The sequence below is a fragment of the Triplophysa dalaica genome, chromosome 4 (assembly GCF_015846415.1).
Source record: "Triplophysa dalaica isolate WHDGS20190420 chromosome 4, ASM1584641v1, whole genome shotgun sequence".
In the NCBI taxonomy this organism is placed as follows: Eukaryota; Metazoa; Chordata; class Actinopteri; order Cypriniformes; family Nemacheilidae; genus Triplophysa; species Triplophysa dalaica.
Genome location: NC_079545.1, coordinates 25,894,915 through 25,912,408, shown reverse-complemented (window position 1 = coordinate 25,912,408; position 17,494 = coordinate 25,894,915). Strand labels below are relative to the sequence as shown.

Sequence of the window (17,494 nt, the reverse complement as noted above, 5' to 3'; positions counted from 1 at the left end):
GCACACGGACGTTTCATTTGTGTTTTTTCCTCTTAAATCAGCAGTCGTCATTATTTTGTGCTGCAGTTTGATTATCTAGTAAGAAACAAAGAAACTTAGCAGATATGTAAATGAACCATTCTCCCAGTTGAATCTAAGAAGTTCTAAGTTAAATTCAAAGTTTGTTCCAACAAGTAAGTTTTCATATTTAAACTGTGACGAATTATTATTATTTCTCACTTTGTTAATTGCCTTTTATTGCTCATTTATTGAAGTGTGTTATTATAAGACTGTAGTGTGTTGATGTGCAATATTCAAAGGTTAAGCTAAGGGAAGCAAAGAGATTAGTTTTGCATTTAATTTTATTTCATATTTGCACACATTAGACAACAGAATACAGTTTAATCAAATACATCACATGCATTTAATATGTCACACTCAAAGGAAATCACCTTTCTTCCTACTGAAGAGGTCACTCATGGAGACTTTCAAGAAGATAGTGACGCAGAAAGGACTACCCTATCACAGCAAGCTGACGCTGATGAGCAAGTTGAAGACACATCGCAGGCCACACAATCTCAGGTTGGTGTGGATGACACACAAATGATTCCTGGAATTAGGAAATCTGGACGCATACAAAAGCTCACTGAAAAGGGCAAAGCTCTGTTAGATGACAAATTGAAAGATCTAACTGTAAGTTTTGTAAAGATGTACAGAAGATGGAAGTATCATATCAATGGCTTAAAACGGTCCATTAAGAATAATGATGCTGATGATCTGATTGAGGAGATTGTAAATGCAATCAATACCGCACAAGTGGACATGGACATTACTTACCTCAAAATAAGAGCAATTTCAACTCCTGAACCAGACATTCGGAGAATGAATGACACATGCCAGGCATTTACTAGGATTGCAAATACAAATGTTCAACATTTCCGCAGTGATGATGATACACAAATCATAACTTGGCCTGATGCTAAATCAGTATTTGAAAGCACAGTGTCTAGTGTTTCCTCCGTTCAAACCGCTAAGTCAAAGGTTCCTTCCCAAGTATCCAGACACTCTTCTATCCTGTCCCTTAATGCAAAACAGGCGGCAGCCGAAGTTGTGGCTACGCAAGAAATGATGAAGATAACAAATGCACAACATCAGCAGAAGGAAGAAATTCAAAGACTTGAGGTGGAAGATCAAATCTTGAAGGCTGAAAGAGAAGCTATAGAAAAGGAAATTGAAGCAGAGAGTGCTAAAAAAAGAGCTCAGTTCATAGCAGAAAGTGCTGATAGAAAAATGAAGCTGGAAGGAAAAAAGAGAGAAGTACAAAGGCTAGAAGAACTTAAAGGGCATGTTGCGGCTCAAGCAAGACTGCAGGTTTATTCAGAATCTGTCGATCCACCACTAGCACTTAACCCTTTAATGGATCAATTTTTTCCCTCTCAAGCACCAGTCTCACAAGCTTTACTTGCGCAACAAGCCAAGCCCAGTCAAGTCCAGCACCCTCATGAGGTTACAGCCACTAAATCCCCTCTCCTATATCCCTCCATGTACACCTCATGTTCTGTTCCACAGCCAACCACTCAAGCCTTTTTAACCTCTCATGAAGCTACCAATGACCTTGTGAGAACTCTTGCTGAAGCAATCACAGCTAATCGAGTTCCAATCCCAGAACCTGAAGTTTTCAAAGGAGATCCTCTCAAGTACAATGATTGGAAGCTTTCCTTCTTTACTCTGATTGAGCGCAAGAACCTGCTAGCTCAAGAAAAGCTCTTCTTTCTACGCAAGTACGTTGGTGGCCCAGCCAAGAAAGCTATTGAAGGCCATTTCCTTGTAGGAACAGAAACCGCTTATCGTGCTGCCTGGGACATACTTGAAGACAGATTTGGTAATCCATTCATAGTTGCCAAGTCATACCGTGACAAGATACATACATGGCATAAAATTGCCCCCAAGGATAGCGAAAATCTTCGTGAGTTTGTTGATTTTCTGAGCAGTGTGGAATCAGCTATGCCATATGTTCAAGGTCTACAAACTCTCAACGACTGTGTGGAAAACCAAAGGATTACTGTCAAGCTCCCGGATTGGTTGAGCTCACGCTGGAATAGAGAAGCAACAATCTATCAGGATGGACACAAAATGTTCCCGGACTTTAGATATTTTGTAAGATTTCTCAATATGGAGGCTCGTATTGCATGCAACCCCATCACATCATTGTATGCTGTGAAGTCAACTGACCAAGAAAGATCAAAGCCAACAGAACGAGAACAGTCTAAGTATCAACGAAATCAAAACTTTAGTGCTAAGACTTTCACCACTAATACAATTGAGAAGACAAGCAGCACATGCATGTTTTGTAAGAAGAAAGGCCATACTCTCCATAGGTGTCTCAAGATTAGGGAAAAACCTGTTGAAGAAAGAGTTAAGTTTGTACAACTGGAGAAATTGTGTTTTGGCTGCCTTAGGATAGGCCATAACTCCAGAGCGTGTACATCCAGGAGTGTGTGTGACTTATGTGGAAAACATCACCCTACTTGCCTACATCAAGATCGTGGGAAGAAAAACCAAGAACAAGCTGTAAGAATAAAACCAGAAAGGCCAAATGAAAACGGAGGACACACCAACCAACAGTCTGAATCAATTGAAATACAGCAAGCTACCTCTAACAGAGTTGTTCAAGAGAAAAGCAGCACTCACACTTCATCTATTGTTCCAGTCTATGTCTCCACGGCAATGGAACCAGACAAGGAAGTTTTAGTGTATGCGTTACTTGATAGTCAGAGTGACACAACCTTCATCCTGAAGGATGCAGCTGTTACATTGGGTGCCAGGAAAGAGTCAGTAAAACTTAAAGTGTCCACAATAACATCAAAAACAAAAGTGGTGAATAGCCAAAGGGTGCAAGGACTACAGGTAAGAGGCATCAGCTCTGACACTAAAATCAAACTCCCAACAACTTATACCAGAGATTACATACCAGCAAACAGATCCCATATACCCACAAGAACTACCGCAAAGTCTTGGCCTCACTTAGAACATTTGGCAGATGAAATGTCTCCTGAGCTTGATTGTGAAGTGGGATTGTTAATCGGCTATAACTGTCCACAAGCCTTACTTCCCAGAGATGTCATCTCGGGCAATGAAAACCAGCCATATGCACAAAAGTCTGTGTTGGGTTGGAGCATTATCGGCTACAGCAGCACTGGTGTGGATTATGATCATGAGGATGAAATCGGTGTGAGCCACCGTATCATCATAAAGAAAGTTCAGCCAGCTACCAAGGCCTTTACTGAGCTCAAGTCTGAGGTACATTTTGTTTATAGAACTCAAGTCAAGGAAATGATCACTCCAGCAGATATACTCAAGGTCTTTGAGGCAGATTTTACTGAGAAGTTCAGTGAAGAAGTTCTAATATCACAAGAAGATATTAAGTTCTTGGTGAAGCTGAAAGAAGGAATCAAGCAAAAGCCAAATGGACATTACGAAATGCCATTGCCTTTTAAGGAAGAGAAACCAAGCCTGCCAAACAACAAAGTGTGTGCACAACATCGACTCAGATGTCTGGGAAAACGTCTTAAGAAAGATAATCAATATCACAAGGATTATGTGGCTTTTATGGAGGACATCATAACAAGAGGTGATGCTGAAAAGGTTCCAGAGTCAGAGTTAAACGATCGGACCACGTGGTATATCCCTCACCATGGGGTTTATCATCCCCAAAAGCCAGGAAAGATTCGTGTGGTATTTGATTGCTCGGCTAAGTTTCAGAATACATCGCTGAATGAGCATCTACTCACCGGGCCAGACCTTACAAATACCCTTGTAGGGGTCTTGTGTCGCTTCCGCAAAGGACGAGTAGCCATCATGTGTGATGTAGAGCGGATGTTCCATCAATTTCATGTAGCACCAAGTGACCAAGACTATCTCAGATTCCTGTGGTGGGAAAGAGGCGATATGGAGGCTCCACCTTCAGTGTTCCGCATGAAGGTTCACTTGTTCGGTGCTGCATCGTCACCTGGATGCGCAAACTTTGGGCTCAAACACCTGGCTGCAGAAGGTGAAGGCAAGTTTAGTGAAGCTACAGTGAGGTTTATTCAGCGCAACTTTTATGTTGATGATGGATTAACAAGTTTGGACAGTGAAGAAGAAGCTATCGAGCTTGTTAGAGAGGCAAGAGACCTCTGCAACACTGGTAAACTCCACTTACACAAATTCATTACCAGTAACAAGAAGGTGCTTGCCACAATCCCAAAGCAAGAACTTGCAGAAGTTGTAGCTGACCTGGACATGGCCTTGGGTGAGCACAAGATGGAGCGGGCTCTCGGGGTCCAATGGTGCATTAGCTCAGATAAGTTCCAGTTCAAAGTGAGGGTAAAGGATCATCCTTTCACCAGAAGAGGAGTATTGTCAACAGTGGCCTCAATTTTTGATCCTCTTGGATTTGTGGCACCTATCATTCTAAAAGGTAAACAGATTCTACAAAGGATGTGCCAAGACAAGGTGGGATGGGATGAGCAGCTTCCTGATGATCTCAGGCCGCGTTGGGAAGCGTGGCTCCAAGACCTTCATAATCTTTCAGTGGTAGAGATACCACGGCACTACATGCCATTGGCAGCTAAGGAAGTTCAACAGTGTGAGCTTCACCATTTTTCCGATGCCAGTGTTTCCGGCTATGGAATGTGTTCTTACCTTAGGGTTGTTTCGAAGTCTGGAGAAGTCCAGTGTGCTCTTGTTATGGCAAAGGCAAGGGTTGCACCGACAAAGTTAACAACGATCCCAAGACTGGAACTCTCAGCTGCAGTCGTGGCCACAAGGTCGAGTGACCTGCTAAGGAGAGAAATGGAGATGGAAAATCTACAGGAATACTTTTGGACCGATTCCAAGGTCGTCCTTGGTTACATTAACAATAATGAAAGGCGATTTCATGTATTCGTAGCCAATCGGATCCAGCAGATCAAATCGAGCACAGAACCAAGTCAATGGCGATATGTTTGCTCAGAAAATAACCCGGCTGACCATGCCTCTCGCGGACTCATGGCAAAGGAGCTTGTAGAGTCTAACTGGTTTACGGGACCTCGTTTCTTGTGGCAAAAGGACCTTCCTAAGGAGGAAGAGTTTAAGGTGAGAGAACTCAATGAGGATGACCCAGAAATCAAAAGAGCACAAGTTCACACAACTGAAGCAAATGAGGAAAAGTCCCTATTAGACCGACTTCAGAAGTTTTCGGACTGGAAAAGAGTCGTAAGAGCCATAGCAAGACTTAAGCGTCTTGCAAAGGAGGTGAAAGGTCTAAAAACAAGATCCAATGAAGTTACGACACTTGAAGAAAGAATGGAGGCTGAACAATTCATAATCCATGCAGTTCAAGAAGAAGCGTTCAGTGATGAAATCAAGGCTCTTAAACAAAAGAAAGAGGTACAAAGGAACAAGTCAACCAAACTGCACAAGTTGAACCCTTTCAAGGACAGTCAAGATATCCTGAGGGTGGGAGGTAGATTGACACAAGCAACACTCCATCCTCATGTCAAACACCCAGCTATCCTCCCCAAAGGACATCATGTGTCTCGATTGTTGATAAAGCACTATCATGAGAAGGTGAAGCATCAGGGTCGTGGAATGACCATCAATGAATTACGCTCCGGTGGGATTTGGATCATGGGGTGTAGTAGTGAAGTTTCATCACTCATTTTCAAGTGCATCAAATGCAGAAAATACAGAAAATGTAATCAAGAACAAAAAATGGCCGACCTTCCCCCAGAGAGAATGGAAGCTACCCCTCCATTTACCTATAGTGGTATGGACTGTTTCGGACCATTTTATTGTAAAGATGGAAGGAAAGAACTAAAGAGGTATGGGCTTCTATTCACCTGCATGTGTTCACGTGCCATCCACATTGAGGTATTGGATGACCTTTCCACTGATGCTTTCCTAAACGCGTTGCGCTGTTTTATTGCTATAAGAGGCAATGTAAGTCAACTACGAAGTGACCAAGGCACAAACTTTGTGGGGGCACGCAATGAATTCCAAGAATTAATGAAAGGAATGGATCAAGAACGTGTGAAAGAGTTGGGATGCAACTTCTTCATGAACACACCTGCTTCCAGTCACATGGGTGGGGTCTGGGAGAGGCAGATTCGGACTGTGAGAAATGTTCTCACAGCCATTCTAGACCAGTCTTCTGGAAGATTAGACAGCTCTTCATTAAGAACATTCCTGTATGAAGTGATGGCTATAGTGAACAGTCGACCATTGACCACGGAACATCTTAATGATCCTTTAGGTCCTGAACCCCTAACTCCAAACCATATATTGACAATGAAGTCGTCAATAATCGCACCACCACCTGGTGAGTTTGTAAGGGAAGATCTCTATCTTCAGAAAAGATGGAAGAGAGTTCAGTTCTTGTCTAATGAATTTTGGACCAGATGGAGAAAGGAGTATTTGCTGAATCTGCAGCAGAGGAGCAAATGGAACAAGGACAGGAGAAATGCTAAAGTGAATGACATTGTCCTGTTGCAAGATGATGACGCACCAAGAAATAAGTGGAAGCTGGCGAAGGTAGTTGAAGTCTTCCAAGGATCTGACGGAAGAGTCAGAAAACTCAAACTGTTACTTAGTGACACAGCACTAGACATTAGAGGCGCACGCTCACATAAGCCAGTTTATTTAGAAAGGTCAATACACAAAACAGTACTACTGCTTGAGGCCGAATAAGTAGCCTAGTTCTTCATTGTTTTGTTTATATTTGAATGTATATGCGTTTATTTACATCATTGTTTTAGAATGTTCTGTTTAGAAAGTCTATTTTTGTGATGTGAATCACACATTGTGTGATGGTGGGAGTGTAAATGCAGCCGGTATTTTGAATATATTTGAAATACTCATGTACTTTTATTTTGACATTCCGAAAACCGGAAGTAAGCCCCGTAACCAAAGCGCAGGGACCAAGCGCACATGTAGCGATTCATGCTAGTTTAATTCTTTATACTCCCTGTTTCAACTGCGTATAAGTTTAAGTATATTTGACTTTGAAGATTGCTTCTGGGAAATGACTCTGCCGTTGGTTGAGAAGCAGGCTAAAGTGGTCAGTATTACTGTATTCTTTATTTGTCATTTATGTATTGTTTTGCAATATTTGATGTCTTTTATTTTGTTTACTTGAACTTTTAGTTCTACGGTGTTAAAGTGTTAATAAACATCTGTGTATGGAACCGGAGTCTCGCATTCAATCGATGGGCGGCATAATAACATTTAACCACTGGAAGTCTGATGCTGAAAAGGTCATGTCTGAAGAGACGTTTAGGTGCTGAGACAGCTTGCTCTTTTCGCTTTGGGGATTTCTAGGGACTGAATCATCCTGGTCGTGACTCGAGACATGGTGTTGTGTCTCAGGAATGTAATCAATACATTTTATGTGAGAAGGTTTTGCAGCTTGTTGTGATGCGCAGGATTTAGTTTAGGCCAGCTAGCTGCTCCTTGCAGTTGAATCATTACAATCTGGTCTGGATGCATTTAAAGAATCAATATTTGCTGAAGAGAGATGCAGGGCCTTCCTTCTGCTTATCTGCTTATCGGCTTTTAAGAATTGGAGCTTGAAATAATTGTAACTTGAGACTGTTTTGAAGGTATAAAAAAAGAATATTTTAAGTTGAACGACTCACAGGGCTGTCAATATTTATTAGCAAAGTATTTGATATTTTTGTTGTAACACTTATTGACTTTTCAAATGCCATTTAATATTTCTTGAGCTGTGACAGAAATTAAAGGGACAGTTCACCCAAAAATGTAAATTCTGTCATAATTTACTGACCCTCGGAACCTGTATACATTTCTTTGTCCTACATAACACAAAGAAATATATTTAGAAGAATGTCAGTAACAAAACATATCTCACCCCCATTGACTACCATAGTATCTATTTCCCCTACTATGCCAGTCAATGGTGGGGGGGTTCGATCTGTTTGGAAAGTGCGCAAATAAGTTTACTTTTGGTTGATGTCCCATCTGTGCTGGATTCAGAAATAAGATATCTGTTAAGTCATTGGGCATGAAAAGAAATGAGCAATAATACAGATTTAATGAAGTTCATTTGATGAATTAACTCTGACATCCTTGGTATTTCACATGTTCAGCCCAGTAAATTTTTTACAGCAGACTTGTGTAATTTAACAATGTGGAATGAAGGGGGTGTGAAAGGTGGGTCTGCTTTAGTGATTTAGTGCACCATCAATGCACTCCATGAGTGGGTGTTCTGGCTTTTATGGTTTCGTGTTTGTGGCGTACAAACTCTATCAGCACAAACCCGTACCCAAACTCAGCCTGATACTCTCGTCTGCTTTCTTTCAGTCCATCATTGTGTCAGGATTGACTGTGTAAAGTCTTGGGACAGTGAGCTAAGCCATTTTCTGTCAGGCCAGGCGATATATTTTTGTCAGCACCATTTATCTGTGTGTAGACCAGAGAATAGCAAGATGTGTGGATGCTTTGGAACAGAGATGGGAAGACGGACAGGGAGATTTTAACTATTAGAGGCTGTATGCATGTGTGAGGCGGTCCTGTCACTCTGTTTTATGTGACTGCCAGTTTGAAGGGTTGAAATGCCTATGTGTTCTCATTACGTTCATTCAGAGAGAGAGAGAGAGAGTCACAAATTCTGAATTCTCAGCTTCACTCACTCTCACATTGCCCATAAGAATGTGTGTGTTTATGACTGTCTGTGTTTGTGGGCAAACGTTGGCACATAACCCGTAGCACCCCCTGTAACAAAGTTTACAGTATAGCATACATGTGTGAAACTTGGTACATATATAGTTCTCATCTACATGGATGTGTCCGTTGTTACTTGTAACAGACGTTAAAATAGTCCACTGATATTACCCACTTGAAACTAACATGCCCACCATGCATTGCTTTCTACAAGCCACCATGTAGAGATGGCACCATAAGGCTTGGGCTTGCTTGCAGCTATATTATTTTCTTGGACTCTTGGAGGCTAACAATTTAAAGAACTATCACCTCCACATCTATGCAAAATAATAAATAATACTCCACAGACCTATTTAAAATAGCTTCAGGCGCATGACCAAACATTTATAAGGAAAAAACAACCTAATAAAATGTTCTTAGGAATGTATTGTTTGATTTAAAGTCTTGTTTGCTCAAGTTGTGAATAGGCCCTTACTTGCCTGCTGAATCATGAACTAAATTCTGTTTCTGGGAAAAAAAGCAGATTTTACAAATACCTGCTTTGTATGTGTCATGTCATAGACACATTCTAAGAAATGGTAGAAATGTACTGTGTTGAATAGAGTTTGTTTGTTATATTTATATGTGGGTGATAAAATACGTGTCAAAGCCTGGTTTTCAGATTATTCAAGTTAGAAAAAAGCAATCTGATGTTTTAGGGGGAGAGAGGGCAGTGTGTGGGCTCCATACGTGTTATTAATGTGGACTGTTATTTGTGTGTTTCAGTTGCTATGTGTTTTGTATCTGTAGGAGGTTGCTTTGCTTTGTGTATCCACATTCAAAACACCAAAATCCCACACAACCTGCCTGTATGAGTTTGGGTAGCACTTTTCCTGAGGGGGCTTGTACTTCAATAAGCTCTTTTGCAAACAGAAAATGCCGTTCAAACTTGGTTTGTTGCTAAGCTGCATGTGCTTTCAAAAATATTTTGTTAGCAGAGACTTGCTGAATATAAATTGTAATAAAGTTATTTAGTTGTACGTAATGTGATGCTCCAATTTAGGACAACCTATGTATTAAAGGAAAAGTTCAATTTCATAATTAAAAATCTATCATGATTTACTCGCCCTGTTGTCATTTTAAACCTGTGTGATTTCCTTTCTTCAGCAAAAAAAATGCTTAAAATGTTGGTTACCAAAAATCGTGGGTCCCCATTGACCTCTATTGTATGAACACAGAACCAATGCAAGCCTATGGGGACCAACAGTTTTCTGTTAACATCATTTTTTCAGAATATCCTTTTTTGTGTTCTGCAAAACAAAGAAAGTCTTACAGGTTTAAAATGACAAGAGTGCTTGTAAATAATGATGAATGAATGATCTATATAAATTCATGGATTAGAACCCCGGTCTCAGGTGTCAAGCTCTACAGACTATTCACTTAGTTTCTATTTGAAATGGTGTCATTCTTACAATTTCTCTAATCCAATCACGTATTATGAAAATAGACTCTGCCAACAAGGCTGGCTATTTGTACTCCGTGTAAATAGACACTCCGAAACTTTAAATCGGCCACCTCCGCCTGTTCGCGACCACATTGCGCTTTATGAGTGTCTATGTATGTGAGAAGTAAGTGAGACAAGTCAAATTCATGAAATGTCAAGGTGGAGTTACCACTAGAGGCTGACATTGTTTCGGGAATTCCTCGAGTCACGGCAATCCTGCAGGAATCCTGTTGGATGGGACCAAAACACGGGATTGGGATGGGACAGGAAAAAATGTAACGTAATTGGGAATACTGAACACAGTTTGGACTGTGAATGTGTGCGTGTACAGTGACAGGCCGTGCATTGACACGGAGAACGACTTTAATCCGAGGCACTACTTGACCATTATTTTTCTATGTAGAAGCGCTAGACGGGAGTCTTTGACCGTTCGTGTGCGTGTTGCATCTTTTGGAGCGTCTCTCGGACACGGTTCGCGTCGTGGTGGAAGCTGAACAGCAGCTGACTCAAACACAAGTATAGCAAATTTAAAATGGCTTTCAGTTCAATAGAACTGTATTTTGGATGTTTAATAATGTAGCAGAATGAAGTGGGTTTCATTTTTGAAAATAAATTCAGGACCAGAAGAAATTATTACATTCCTGATATTAATAATTAATACGATATAAGACTATGCGCATGTGCCTGGTCCTTTTGTGGACGGGTCATAACTTTTATAAAAAATGGTGCAAATGTTATTTGTAATTACACACAATCAACATCTGATACATGCTTTTAAAACCAGACTTTAAGAGATTTAAAAATTTCTCATCTTGCCATCCCTTTGCATGACATCAGTTATGATTGGTTGGTGTTGTTATATGAGTATTGACCAGAGGTGGAGAATATAAAATGTATTTGCTCTTTGTTTTATTAATAATTTAATGAAATATGTGCTCATCTGTGCCAAAACAGACTGACACTTGTATTACTTGAGTTAATAACAAAATGTACAAATCGATTTTCCTCACCCTTCTTTCTTATTCTTCTGAAACGATGTGTCACATTTGTAGGCATGAAGCATGTGCACACATTTACATGTATATTTAGATCTGCCACCCTTTAGTAAACATCTCAACTTTGATATCCCTCATGTTTTGGACACATTCTTGCTCCTTATTTTTACATTACTACACATTTATTAGTCTCTGTCATGTGTAAATAAGCAATCCCACTAATAGACGCAAATATTTACCAATGCACAACATTTACCAGACATTCCAGACATGGTGATATTAATGACAACATTTTTCTTCCTCATTTTGATCTCTGGTCAAGTCAGCATTTGTGTGCCCAGCGGGGATGTTAATCCAGACCTGCTCTTTAATAGACATGTTAATGAAGAGCTCCCTCACTAGTCACACAGCTGTGTTTGTGCATTCATTAGTGAGTCTATAGTGTTTAGTGAAAGGATGAGAAACGGCTTTATTTCTTTGTTATGAACTATGCTTTGCCACCAAAAAGAACATTTGGCATCAATTACATGGTTGAAAACCATAAAGTGTGTTTCTGTTACTGTACGGAATGAGTGAATGTTTGGAAAGCTTATTTACCCAGTATGCACAGCAACAGTGAGTGTACAAACCAGCCTGATGTCAATTCTACGGGGGGTCTTTCTGCTGTGCTCATACACGCTCTGTGCCGTAATCTTAATGAGGCACAACAGCTCTGTTTCACACCGTCTGATGGAGTATTCAACAGAGCAGCATGAGGGAGTTTATGTGGGATAGTTTGGTTACTATGATTACAGTAATAAACTGTCGATCCCTGTGGGTGCTGGTGATTTGTAGAGCCATAAGTTCAAGTTTTAACATTTGTAGGTTGTTTAGCACTGCAGTCAACAGCCTGTGTGTATGTACTTGTGAGGGCAAAAAAACATTCTGTTTATTATGCTCTGACAAACGTAAAGCAACATAAAAAGAACTGGTTTGTTAGCACATTTGAAGAGGATTTGAAAGTAAGCAGGGATGCACCGAACACCGAACATTGCTTGGCGCATTAAAACTGAATGATCAAAATGTGTTTTTATATTTTGTTTTGCTTTTCAATATAATACAATATACCTTAAAATAAATTGAACAAAACAAGTAAGCTAAATAAAATAAAAAATGGAACCCCCTCTCCCTTCTTGAATAGCATATATTAGGCCAATGACTGACTGCTGATAGAATGTACCGTACTCTGTACCCCTACAACAAAACACTTCATTAGAAAGTATTATAAGCTAAGAATATAAATAAACGAAACTGTTGGAATATCATAGGCTACACTCCGAAATGATTTAAAGACAAAAATATCATCCATTCACGAAATTCTGATTGACAACCGTTACAGTTCACGTCTCTCAACCAAACTCCGACCACAAAAGCTGACTGTTTCTGTTTTTTCAGAAGCTGCACTCATGGCCGGAATGCACAGAATTTAAGATAAGTTTATACTCAAGCATCGTACCCATGCCATAGCCCAAAGCGTGGCCTACGTGTCGGTTTTTATTCATACTTCTACATTGTTGTCCGCGTCGACAGGCAATGACCACTAGCCGTCAGTATCCACACATGTCAAGACCCAAAGAAGAAGCAGCTCGTTTGAGAACCATTAGCAGTGATAGCGCCAAGTAAACAGTCACTTGTGTTGCAGATTTGAGATGTTTAATACAGAAGCACAAATATTTTACTTTGTTATTCGTAAATGCGTTTGAGTACAGTTTTTTTGACCTGAGGGAGGGGTTCAAACAGACCAATCCCAGCGCTTGCGGTCGGTTTAGGGTCCGCGTTGTGTTGACGAGTTGTTGCATTTTTGATGGGGTGCGCGTCAGGCTACGGCATAGTTCAGACACTCGATTATAAACTGAACTTTACTTTGACAAGTTGTTTAGTACAGGGAACTGTGTACGCGACACTGTATGATATCAAAGGATGTCGCGAGCGGCGGGGCTGCTGTCAGACCACCCACTCAAAAGTACTTAAGATATGACTCTGCGTGTTTATCAGCATCTTTTAAATATTCAGCACAGGTCCACTATGATGACCAAGACGCTGCATAAACTTTACTTCCAAAGAAATTATCCAACCATAACAGAGGTCATTTACATAAAGGAATTTTAAAGGTACAGCGGCCTAAACAGACTTTAAATTCCAACCTTCAGAAGTGTAGGAAAGTTCAAGTGGCCTTGAACCAAATTAAAAAATGTACATGTCCATTTTAATTTGAAATTTCCATATGTTTCAGTTCTGGGTGTTTATAATCTATCTCATTAGATTTACACCACCATTGCTTTCTTGTTGTAAACCTGATCATCATACTGATTTTCCAAGGTCACTGCTTCCACTTTTCATGTTTCTCTATACTTAGACCGGCCGGAGGAGCTTACCAGCCAATTAAAGCATCTAATTAAAGCTTTTCTTCCGCTGGAAAAGATACAACTCGAGTAAAACATTGTCAGAAACAAATCGTTTTGTAAAAAAGCAGTAATGTTATGATGTAGACCTAGTCAGATGAGTTACATCTTTTAAAAGTTCTCTATAATTGTAGACACAAAGAAATAACAAAAAATGTAATAAAATGGGGTGTATCCAAATAATTACGTCTATCCTCTTTTCTATCACAGAGGTAGGCTTCGTAATGTGCAGTGTTCAAAGCATGCACATGAATGTACACACCCTGTTTGGGTCCAAGCCTATATCCAACATAGACACCCCATTTTCCCATACACACACTCTTTTTTTAGCTGTCCAAAACCAGCTGCGTTGGAAGCCTTCGCGCCTTTGTGTGGGAACAGCTGGCTGGAGAGACATGGTCACACACTATGTGTTTTAGAAGACCCTCACACGCATACACAACAACATCTCAAATGGCCCATTGTGTGCTAATAATGAGCCCTGTGTTCTTCTGTGCATCTTAAATAGGATTCCATTTTGTCCTACGCAGTGCTAACAGGGCAGAATGTGCGTGTGTGGAACACGTCTCTCTTGTTGAAGCCGTTTTTCCATAGATTCACTTCCAGCGTTTCTTGAGTATTTGGGAGACGATCTTACGGAGTTGTCAAAGTTGACAGTCAACAGAACCATGAAATCTATACTTTTTTGTCATTTATTCATCCTCATGTCATTTACATCCTGTAAATTATCCTTTCATCTGTGTATCACAAAAAATATGATATTTTCAGAAATGCCTCAGTGGTTTTGCGTCCAATGGAGATCAATGGGGGAATAGTGTTGTTTGGTTTGCAACGTTCTTCAAAAGTTTTCTGCTGAATAAGGAAACTCATAATGGCTTGGAATGACATGAGGGTGAATAAACGATGAAAGAATTTATATTTTTGCGTGAACTACCCCTTAAAGACTATCGCTTCTGTCTTGATTGTCATAAAAACAATCCAATTTGTATTGTTTGTATTTGCATCAGTAGTTAGTGTTTGTGTTAAAGATATGTATTAGATACAAAATATAAGTAAAAGTGGCATATGCAAGCAAGTGAAGCTGGACTTGGACTTTATTACAATTGTTTGAAACCAACTGGTCACAAGTCATTTTTTTACGGATTGTAAAGCTGGTTCTCCCCAAGTTCACAGAGGTTGTCCTATGAGATATGGTTAACACATTCAACAAAGTTTAGCAACCAAAAATACTTGATTTTAAATAGTAATAAAAGGTTTTATAATTTGAAACCTAACAACTTGAAGTCTGAAAAATGGACGGCAGTGGTCATATGATGCTATCATTGCTGGCCAACACTGTCCTTCGTAAACCTGATGCAGCCTTTCGCCCTGCAGTAGACCGATTCACCGAAACTCGACTCAGTCATCAGTGTCCTTTTTAGTTTTTCATTGCTCCTCGCCAAGCTTGCTTCTCTACATCTATGCCCATATTCATGGGAAAGTCCATTACTGTCCTCTGCGCCTTATTGAGTCACAAGAACGAAAAGAGGAGCGCTGGGATTGGGCGGAACAGTCGGGGAAGGCGGGAGCATATTTGTTGTTGACTAATTTGAGGACGTCTTGCCTCGGTTAGTGAAATCCAGTGTGTTTGTGGGTGTGTGTCAGAGATTCTGCCTTTTCAAGTGGTGCTGTGCCTTTGGATATCACTTACTGTAGTTTCAGTTTTTGGTTGAGAGTTGAAATAAAACCAAAAAGTACAGTTATTAATGTCAATTGCTGTTTTGCAGAGTGTTAGTGTAATTGACTGAAAGTAGGTGTAGTTAGGTGTTGTTATTCTGAAGTTCTTCTGATGCTTACGCCAGTTTAAGCAGCTGTGAACAAAAGCAATGCTTTCTTTTTGATCGTTTTTTGTTAAGCGTAGTCAACAATAATTCCTTCCAGTATTGTTTCACAGTTGTTCCTGTCGGTTGGGAAAGTGTCACTGCAAGAAAGTTTTTATAGACAGGAAAGGACCTCACAACGTACTCTAGGAAGACCCTAGTATTGTCTAACAGCTAAAAAGAATCACAATCATATTTTGTGATTATGTACAAAGACATTGTTGTGGCGTACTGGTATGAAATAAAAAAACTATAATTAAAAATGTTTGGGAGGCAGAGAGAATATTTTCTAATGTTTGATTTCGAACATTCACAAAATAATTAAAAAATGTTTTTAACTCTAAGACAAAGAGACACAAACTAATTGAATAGAATCTTTGGGTAAATTTCACCGTTTTTTGTTATTATCTTGAAATAAATGTAAAAAATGATTACTATAGTTGACTTACTACAAGAAGATTTGAAAAATCATGACACATTAATGGGGTCACATTTTAGGACTTCAGCGTGAGAAACAGATCAGAAAAAATAGAACAAAACAAACAAGTGCGTAGGAGCATTAACCCCAGAAGGAGATGCGCTGGGGGACATCATATCATACAGTGAGAACCCTAAGGGCCTATTAACAGCACATTGTCATTTATTTGACATGAAAAATGCATGCATTTTAAAAGTGGTCAATTGGTAATTGCAATGTGAACTAGCAGTGGAGTTAACTCATTATTAATACAAACTCAATATTTTAAACCCTAGGTTAAAACCCCCTTTGAGCTCAGGGTTAATAAAAAATGGACTAAATAACTGATCAAGGGTTAATGAAAATAATTGCAGTGCCAAACATGCTGATGTGCAGTAAATACTATGTAATATTTGTTTGTCATGAAAATCCTGGACGTGGGTTGAGCATTTATATAATTGTAGTTCTGTTCAGCCAATCAGTTTCCTCTCTGTGGGGTTTTACTGAAGTGTAGAACCCTTTACAGACTCAAGGTGTAAGATTGGTTAAAATCACTTGAATAGATTCATCTTGGAAATTTTAACGAAAATCTTTATTAAATATTTTCTTCTTTTTCAATCACTAACAACTGTAGAGGTCAGGAAGTAAATGAAGTTCACTGCTCTAAAACAATTGGGTAGAAGTAACTCAAGTAACATATTAATGTGATTAAGATCTCATTTTCTTGCTCCATATGGCTGATTCCTCTGTGTACATTCTTTCTTTTGCCATGACAAGCCATTACTTCACGTTCATTATTCCAGCCATTTTAAAGGAAATGCTTCAAAAATGTGGCATATCCTCTAAAGACCATAGTCACTTCCCATGACTCATTTCCCTTATCGACAAAAACATGTATCATGACCACTGGAAGTATAGAGTACTTGGAGAACAAGGAATGCCTCATACTTGATGATTATTAGCAATTACCAAGTCCAAGCAGTTCACGTCTTAAAGCAATGAACCGATCATTGTTCTGGGGGTCCTATGCTATAGGGTCCCTGAGTATCTGAAGTGTGGCAAAAATGTTTGTGTTGTCCAAAGCCTTTGTTAGAGTAATTATAGACTCATTAGTTTTGCACACTCGTTCTTTTTGTCCTCTACGTGTCAATGTGGGGAAGATTCCATCTCTCTCAATTATTCCCATCTGGGTTCATTTTCTACATTCGCGCTTCATTTCCATGGAACAGAGCGTTCGCTGTATTCTCCTCCCTCCTCCTCTCATTGCTTCTATTGCTCTTTCACACACTCTGATCCCAGCCCGCCTCTCTCGCTGTAAAGACCAACACACGCCCTGCCTGGCATGCTGAGGCACCTGTCACAGGGGACTGGGTACTAGGCACAGGCAACAATGCAAGGGTTTTTGGATATTTACAACATTGTATTTTGTACTGTTTATTTCAACGCATCAGTGTTTAAATGAAGGGTCTCTAATTTTAGACGCATTGTTTAATTTGACAGTTGACATGAATTTTGTCAGAAGGATGTCCACGTGCTTGTGTACAAGTAAACAGTGGCACGGAAACTCGTACTGGGTAAGG

General features: G+C 39.8%; 2 protein-coding genes across 9 annotated transcripts in view; both read left to right on the top strand.

Annotated features, from left to right (window-relative positions):
* Positions 1–17,494, top strand: part of rtkna (rhotekin a) — a 58,899-nt gene that overhangs the window by 28,346 nt on the left and 13,059 nt on the right. The window lies entirely within an intron of this gene.
* On the top strand, positions 6–7,212 carry LOC130420207 (uncharacterized). 3 transcript variants are annotated; one of them, XM_056747367.1, is made up of 2 exons: positions 6–7,057; positions 7,144–7,212. In XM_056747367.1, the coding sequence occupies exon 1, from the start codon at positions 409–411 to the stop codon at positions 6,685–6,687; it is 6,279 nt and encodes a 2,092-aa protein (XP_056603345.1). In that variant the 5' UTR covers positions 6–408; the 3' UTR covers positions 6,688–7,057; positions 7,144–7,212. The 3 variants fall into 3 exon arrangements, with proteins under 3 accessions (XP_056603345.1, XP_056603347.1, XP_056603346.1); XM_056747369.1 differs by having other exon boundaries at positions 6–173; positions 449–7,206; XM_056747368.1 differs by having other exon boundaries at positions 6–173; positions 424–7,206.

Coding starts and splice junctions, on each gene's coding strand:
- LOC130420207 (XM_056747367.1), top strand. CDS start 409: ATGTCACACTCAAAGGAAATCACCTTTCTTCCTACTGAAGAGGTCACT.